This window comes from Macaca fascicularis, chromosome 3 (assembly GCF_037993035.2).
Source record: "Macaca fascicularis isolate 582-1 chromosome 3, T2T-MFA8v1.1".
Classification (NCBI taxonomy): domain Eukaryota; kingdom Metazoa; phylum Chordata; class Mammalia; order Primates; family Cercopithecidae; genus Macaca; species Macaca fascicularis.
Genome location: NC_088377.1, coordinates 39,459,415 through 39,467,079, shown reverse-complemented (window position 1 = coordinate 39,467,079; position 7,665 = coordinate 39,459,415). Strand labels below are relative to the sequence as shown.

The 7,665-nt window shown below is 50.0% G+C and overlaps 1 protein-coding gene across 1 annotated transcript; it reads right to left on the bottom strand.

The window, feature by feature from the left end:
- Positions 1-549: 549 nt before the first annotated feature.
- LOC135970052 (uncharacterized) lies at positions 550-6,187 on the bottom strand. Its single transcript, XM_065541585.1, has 2 exons — positions 5,083-6,187; positions 550-1,716 (listed from the first exon to the last, which is right to left on the bottom strand). Exons 1-2 carry the CDS (start codon positions 6,029-6,031, stop codon positions 893-895), a joined length of 1,773 nt encoding a protein of 590 aa, XP_065397657.1. The 5' UTR covers positions 6,032-6,187; the 3' UTR covers positions 550-892.
- Between the last annotated feature and the right edge of the window lie 1,478 nt (positions 6,188-7,665).

Sequence of the window (7,665 nt, the reverse complement as noted above, 5' to 3'; positions counted from 1 at the left end):
CATATTACACCAGAAGAACACACCAGGGGGAGCATATATGGGACTATTAGGGTATGTAGCCGATTGGTTACAGAGGCTGTTGCTAAATGCCAAATAACAATAGGGGTATTTCTCTTGGTATGGGTCACGGTACAGGGCCACATCGGGTATCGTGACTATCGATGAGTTAAAACCTGTATAGTTTGTGGGAGGGGAGGATAGAGGAACAGCCGTTAATGGTGGTCTTCCTAGGGTTGCACACATAAAGCAAGAGGACAGGTCGCCTAAACCAGTGAGGTTGGCGAATGCTAGCCCTTCCCGTAATAGAGTTAGCCAGGAGAAGGGCTGCAAGTCTTGTGATAGTTTGGTTTCCTGCCTGTGGATTTGTGTGTGGATTAAGGGTTGAATCTGGACTAGACTTCTCCACAGATATAAATGGCTACTGGGCCAGGTACTAGTTGATGAGTAATATACTCCCCCATGTTGTGGGGTTGTCCACCGAGAGTCCCATGGGTCTCTAATTATCCAAGTGTAAGTGACGGGAGACTCAGTTTTGTAAAAATACCACCCTTGTCGTTCTCTCCAGTATCGGACAGAGTGCGTCTTACAGTAGCTATATGGGCAACCTGCACTCTGGTGCCACCAATAATTTTTACAATTATATTCAGTTTGATCATATTCAAAACAGATCATGGGTATTGCTGGTTGGGCAATCTGGAACCTAGTGAAATTGAGGTAAACTATAGTATTACACCCTGAGGGGGGGCAGTCTGCGCTAGCTAGCAGTTTACCCGCTTGGGGGGTTTCCCCGGGGTGAGTTTTGTTCTCATAGAGCCAGAACCTCCAGACATAGGGATTAGACGGCGCAGCAGTGAGGAGAGTCAGATGCATAAGGCATAAAAGCATAGGTAAGCTAGACATGGTTACGGCTATGGGGATGACGGCGCAGGGTTAGCTTTAAGGGATTGTTCTTAGCTTTGTCTATAGTCCATGTAACCGGTGCTCCAGACGGCTCGAGAAGGTCGGATGTTGGGTCCACTGGTTTGACGTGTGTGTAGTGGATCCACGAAGCGATGCCTTCTACTTTGAGAGCGGTGGGAGTTGTCAGGAGTACTTGCAGTGGTCCTTTCCACCTGGGTTGAAGAGTTTCTTGCCGGTGGCGCTTGACTAGGACCCAGTCTCCCGGCTGGAACGGATGAGGCGTCGGCGGAGGTCCTGCCTCGTACAGTTCTCGTAGTCTGGGCCAAATTTCCTGGTGAATTTTCTGTAAGGCTTGTAAGGAGAACAGGAGCTCAGAGACATTTTCAGTTTCAGGTTTGAGTAAGTCATCTTTTAGACTGGGGACCAGGGGTGGGGGTCTGCCATACATGATTTCATATGGTGTGAGGCCTAGTCTGTAAGGGGTATTTCGGGCCCGGAACAGAGCGTAGGGGAGAATTACTACCCAATTAGCACCAGTCTCCATGGTCAATTTAGTTAAGGTCTCCTTCAGAGTCCGATTCATCCTTTCTACCTGTCCTGAGCTTTGGGGCCTATAAGCACAATGTAATTTCCAATTTGCCCCCAGAATGGAAGCCAAATCCTGACTTACCTTAGCAACGAAGGCTGGTCCATTGTCTGACCCTATTTGGACGGGAAAGCCATACCTGGGGAGGATTTCTTCCAAAATTTTCTTTGCTACAACCTGAGCAGTTTCTCTCTTAGTTGGGAACACTTCTGTCCATCCTGAAAAAGTATCTACAAAGACAAGTAAGTACTGATACCCATATTTTCCAGGCTTTATCTCAGTAAAGTCTATTTCCCAATAGATACCAGGCCTAGTTCCTCTACACCTAATTCCTGCGGTGGTCTGGGTTTGGGGGCAAACGTTGTTTAGTTGGCAGGCTTTGCAATTTGTTGTGACATCGCTGGCCAGTTCAGCTATGCGCCTGATTCTAAACTTGGCGTGCCTGATTAAGTCCATCATTCGCCAGGCACCCAGGTGGGTTGTCCGGTGGATGTGTTCCAACACCTGCCATCCTAATTTTTCTGGTAGGATGGTTTGGTCATTTATATCAGTCCACCACCCATTTTTAACCTGTTTTAGGGGAAGCGTGTTCATCCATTCGCGATCCTGTTCGGTATAGTCGGGAAAACACGGCAAATTTCGCAGGCCAGGATCGGGGAGCTGGAGCGCGAGGAGCTGACTGGGAGCTTTTGCTATGCTCCTTGCGGTTTGGTCAGCTAAGAAGTTGCCTCGAGCAATTGGCGTAGTTGGTTTCTGATGCCCAGGGCAATGTACGATAGCCAATTTCTTTGGTTTCCACAAAGCAGTTAATAGAGCTAGGATCTCTTGCTTGTTTTTTATTTATTTGCCTTCGGCTGTTAATAGTCCCCTTTCTCTGTAGATGGCCCCATGTATGTGCGCAGTAGCGAAAGCATAGTGGCTATCCGTGTATACTGTTAGTTTTTTCTCTGCCCCTAGGGTGACGGCCTGTGTAAGGGCTATCAGTTCGGCTCTTTGGGCCGATGTCCCTGGAGGCAAGGGTTCCGCCCAGATTACCTCAGTCTCTGACGTTACAGCCGCTCCTGCACACCGCTGGCCTTGGTGGACGTAGCTGCTGCCATCAGTGAACCAGGTGAGTTCTGTGTCGGGGAGCGGACGATCTTGCAGGTCCTCCCGCACCCCATGCACCTGAGCCAGTATCTCAGTGCACTCATGGGACGGGGCGTCCAAGTCTGGATTTGGCAGCAGTGAAGCAGGGTTTAAAGAGGTTGGGGGCAGAAAAGTTATTCTGAGGGGGTTTAACAGCAGTCCTTGATAGTGGGTGAGCCGGGCGTTACTCATCCATCGGTCCGGCGGCTGCCGGAGGACGCCTTCAATGGCATGCGGGGTTATAACGCGCAACTCTTGCCCCATGATAAGTTTATCAGCGTCTCGGACCATTAGGGCGGTCGCCGCGATTATCCGGAGGCAGGGTGGCCAGCCAGCAGCCACTGAATCTAATTTTTTTGACAAATAGGCAACTGGCCTCTGCCAAGGGCCTAGGTACTGTGTTAACACGGCTTTTGCAACACCCTTACTTTCATCCACGTATAAGTGGAAGGGCTTGGAGACATCAGGGAGCCCCAGCGCGAGGGCTGATAACAAGGCAGTTTTGATTTGCTGAAAGGCCAGCTCAGCCTCTTCCGTCCAATTGAAGGGCTGCCGTTCCTTTGTTGCCTGGTATAGGGGCTTGGCTAACTCAGCAAATCCGGGTATCCATAACCTACAGAACCCTGCCGACCCCAGGAATTCTCTCACTTGCCGTGTTGACTGGGGTCTAGGGATGCGTAGGACTGTTTCCTTTCGGGCTTTAGTTAGCCAGCGTTGCCCCCCTTTTAATAGGTACCCCAGATAAGTTACCTCCGACTTGCAGATCTGAGCCTTTGTTGCTGAGGCTCGGTAGCCTAGCTCCCCCAGAGTCTTCAGGAGGTCCTCAGTCCCTTGAACACAAGTTTCCGGGGACCTGGCCGCTATTAAGAGATCATCAACATATTGCAAAAGAGTTATTTCAGGGTGTTGCCGCCGGTACTCACCCAGATCTTCATGAAGGGCTTCATCGAACAGGGTTGGCGAGTTCTTGAACCCTTGTGGCAGTCTGGTCCATGTTAGCTGACCGTTGATGCCCCTCTCAGGATCCGTCCATTGAAATGCAAAGAGTTCTTGACTTTTGGGAGCCAGAGGAAGGCTGAAGAAAGCGTCTTTTAGATCAAGAACGGTATACCACTGTTTTTTGGGATGTAAGGCACTCAGAAGGGTGTATGGATTGGGCACAGTGGGATGTATGTCCATGACCCTTTTATTAACTTCTCTTAAATCCTGTACTGGCCTGTAGTCCGTACTGTTGGGTTTACGAACAGGTAACAGTGGAGTATTCCAGGATGAGTGGCAAGCCCGTAGGACTCCCTGGTCTAGGAGTCGGCGGATATGGGGCGTAATTCCTTCTCTTGCCTCCAGGGGCATAGGATATTGCCGAACCCGAACCGGGTCCGTCCCTGGCTTAACTTCCACAAATATGGCAGGTCGATGTTTAGCTAGACCCAAGCCCCCAGTTTCTGCCCACGCTTCAGGGAAACGCTGGAGCCAAGAGTCAATTCCCTGATCGGGGGGCTTTTGCTCTTGATGGAGTCGGTACTCATCTTCTAAGGTGACAGTCAGGATAGATATTGGCCTGTTTTGGGAATCAGTTATCTTGGGCCCTTCTGGCTCAAAGTGGATTTGGGCCCCCATCTTTGTCAGCAAGTCCCTCCCTAGTAGAGGGCAGGGGCTCTCTGGGATGACTAGGAAGGAATGGGAGACTTTTCCCGTTCCTAATTCTACAGTCCTCTGGGTTGTCCAGGGATATTTTTTGATGCCTGTGGCCCCGTGCACCCAGGATGTCTTCTTAGACATTTTTCCAATTGGTTTGGTTAGGACTGAGCGTTCCGCCCCAGTATCGACCAAGAAGCGAACTGGGGACCCCTCCACTTGCAAAGTTACCCTGGGTTCGGGGAGGGGGTCCGAACCCCGTCCTCCCTAGTCAGAGTCCTGGGTAACGAGTACGGAGGTAGGGTTAGCTGGTCTCCGTTTCTTTGGGCAGTCCTTAATCCAGTGGCCACGTTCCTTGCAATAAGCACACTGATCTTTTTCTAATCCTTGCCTAGGGCCTTGCTTTTTCTGCTTTCTGTTTTGGCCATTTCCTGCCTGGGGGAAAGCTGCTACTAAGACTTTGGTCATTTCTTTGGTTGCCTTGAACTGTTTTTCTTCTGGAGTATCCCTATTATTATAAACTCGCTGGGCCATCTGAAGGAGGTCCTGAATCTGCTTTCCCTCTAAACCTTCTAATTTCTGGAGTTTTCTTTTAATATCTGGTGTTGCCTGGTTTACAAAGGACATTACTACCGCTGCCTGATTTTCCGGTGCTTCCGGGTCCATAGGGGTAAACTGTCTGAAGGCTTCCATTAATCTCTCTAAATACACAGCAGGGCTTTCTGTCTTACCTTGTAACACAGAATATACTTTAGCCAAATTGGTGGGCTTGCGAGCTGCAGCCCGGAGACCCGCCATTAGAGTCTGGCGATAAATGAGCAGTCGTCCCCTACCTTCTGCCGTGTTGTAGTCCCATCTGGGCCGGGTCAAAGGGAAAGCCGCATTAATGAGGTCAGGATTTGCAGTTGGCTGGCCGTCATCTCCTGGAACCAGTTTTCTGGCCTCAACTTGGATTCTTTCCCGCTCCTCCATTGTGAACAGGATTCGGAGGAGCTGTTGACAGTCATCCCAGGTCGGCTGGTGAGTAAACATGACACTGTCTAACAACGAGGTTAGATCTTTGGGATTATCTGAGAACCGAGCATTTTGGGACTTCCAATTGTATAAATCACTGGTGGAAAAAGGCCAATACATGAGACGGGAGAGCCCGGTATCATCGAGTGATCCTATTTCTCTGAGAGGCAGGGCTACAGTGGAGTCAGGGAGTCGGGAAGCTTGGTCCCGCTGTACGCGGCCTCGTGTTCGGCCAGCTGGCCCCCCCAGGTTACTTTCGCTCTCAGCTGCTTCCGCTTCTCGGTTTCCCTCTACGGAAGCACCACCCTGGGGGACTGGGTCCTGCGGGATAAGGTGCGGATATGGTGGGGGAAATGTGGGTTCTAACGTTAGGGGGTCCTGGCTGTCCAGCAGCACAGGGGCCGAGGGAGCAGAGGGAGTCTTTTGTCTTGTAGGTAGCGTTACTAGGACTTTGCAGGGCTCAGGGATGAATGGAGTTATCCAGGGTGGTGGGTTTTCCACAAGATCCTGCCACACTAGAATATAAGGAATTTGATCAGGATGTCCTGACTGCCCTGGCAGGAAAATCTTAGTTTTTACCTTAGTAATAATAGAGAGACAGAAAGTTCCTTCGGAGGGCCACCCTACGCTGAAAGAGGGCCACTCCGAACGGCAGAAAGTAACTAGCTTTCCCTTCTTTAGTTCTACGCTTAAGTTACGCCCCCGAGCCTTCACATCCTTAAAATTGGTAACAAGGAGTGAGAGCGGCGTGCTCTGGTTGTTGCCCATCTTTGGACTGCTCCTACAAAGAGAAGGGGGGACGAAAATGAGTGTGAAGCAGAGGGGAGTATCCGACAGGTCCGGTCCTGGAAGGGGAAGAAAAGGTTTTATGTTTCGTTTTGGGCTTACACTTAACACTTAACAATAACGGACAGACAGTAATAACGATGAACATTCGCGAGCGCGTGTCGGACTTCCGACCTGAGTCAGACGGGGCAACCAAGGATGGAGGCCCCCAGATGGGCACTGGGGAACGTCTCCCACCAGTCCCGAGTGGCTGTCTTCTAGCGCGTCCGCCAAGACCGTGCCACTTACAGAACAGACCGATACAGATTACAGATTACGGATTTCGCGAAATTTCAGGGAGACAGACAGAGACAAAGACAGAGACAGTGACAAAGCCGGCTTACCTACAGATTAAGATCCGTTGACTTGGGGGTCTGGTGGGCTTGGGGGAAATCCCGGACGAGCCCCCATTTGTTATGCCCAGACCGTTTATTCCCCGAAGAAGACCACCAGAGTCCAGAGTCAAAGCTAAGCAGCAAGGATCTTTATTACAGGTTCGAACCTGGAACTCTCCCTCGCTCGTGAAACGAGACGGGCAGGAGAGCTCTCCCACTCAGCTCCGAACAATGTTAGATAGTCTAAGAAAAGTGGGCATAGAGTTATTATACAAATCAGATATATGATTGGCTAGTGTTTGAACAAGGCGATTTGGCTAACTATGATTGGTTCCTGCCATTTCTGATATTTTGGTTCAAACTTTGAGGCGGGAGAGCAGGTTTATGGCAGCAAGAGTTTATCTTACTTAAACACGTCTTGTGACCTTGCCTCAGAACTTACAAAATCTCTGGTATGTGCAAAACAAAATCTCTGGTACGTGCAGAAAACCAGGTACACACAGAACTTACAAAATCTCTGGTATGTGCAAAGATTAGAGAGCAGAACAAGGGTGTAGCGGGTGGGGGGCGGGTACACATCTATCTTTGTGTCCTTTCACTAACACACCCCCAAAAGCGCCCAGCTACATTTCACACCCACTGTCTTAACAGGGATCGAAATAGAGAAGAGCAGTGCAATACAGAAAACAGAGCCTGCTGGGCGTCAAAAGCCTGGGGAATTCCAGTCCTAGCCCTGCTACCAATCAGTCTGGTCACTTCTCTCTGGTTCTGGTGTGGCCAACAGTTATGCGAGAGGATGAGGCATAAAAACACAGATGTCAGGCAAACTCCAACATCCAAAATACATAGAAATTAAAAAGCATTAAGGTGATATCAAGGAATGTATGGCATCAACCAGAACAGTACTGAAGTATTCGCTTTCCCATTCTTAAGAAATCAAAAGTGGAAGCAGAAAATTGAGCAATCGGCCTACCAAGTTGACTGGGGCAACAGAATACACTCATGGATTCTGCTCACAACAGCGGGGTGACAGACCAAAAGAAGAACTGCAGAGCGTCCCTCTCTCCTCTGTCCACCCATGCCATGAGCACATGAGTGCATCCACACGCAGTGCCCAGTCTCCTGTTCCACTGACGCCAGCGTCCACTCACCACAAGCCTACCAAGTGCCACATGTGCTATGATGCTCCCTCATCTCATCACCATAGACATCCCTGCTGGAGGTGAGTATGTGACAGACGAA

Excerpts from the sequence above, each read along its gene's own strand:
- LOC135970052 (XM_065541585.1), bottom strand. The coding sequence starts at position 6,031 with ATGGGCAACAACCAGAGCACGCCGCTCTCACTCCTTGTTACCAATTTT. Across the intron at positions 1,717-5,082 it reads GGACTACAACACGGCAGAAG|ATACTTTTTCAGGATGGACA; the intron begins GTAGGGGACGAC and ends TTGTCTTTGTAG.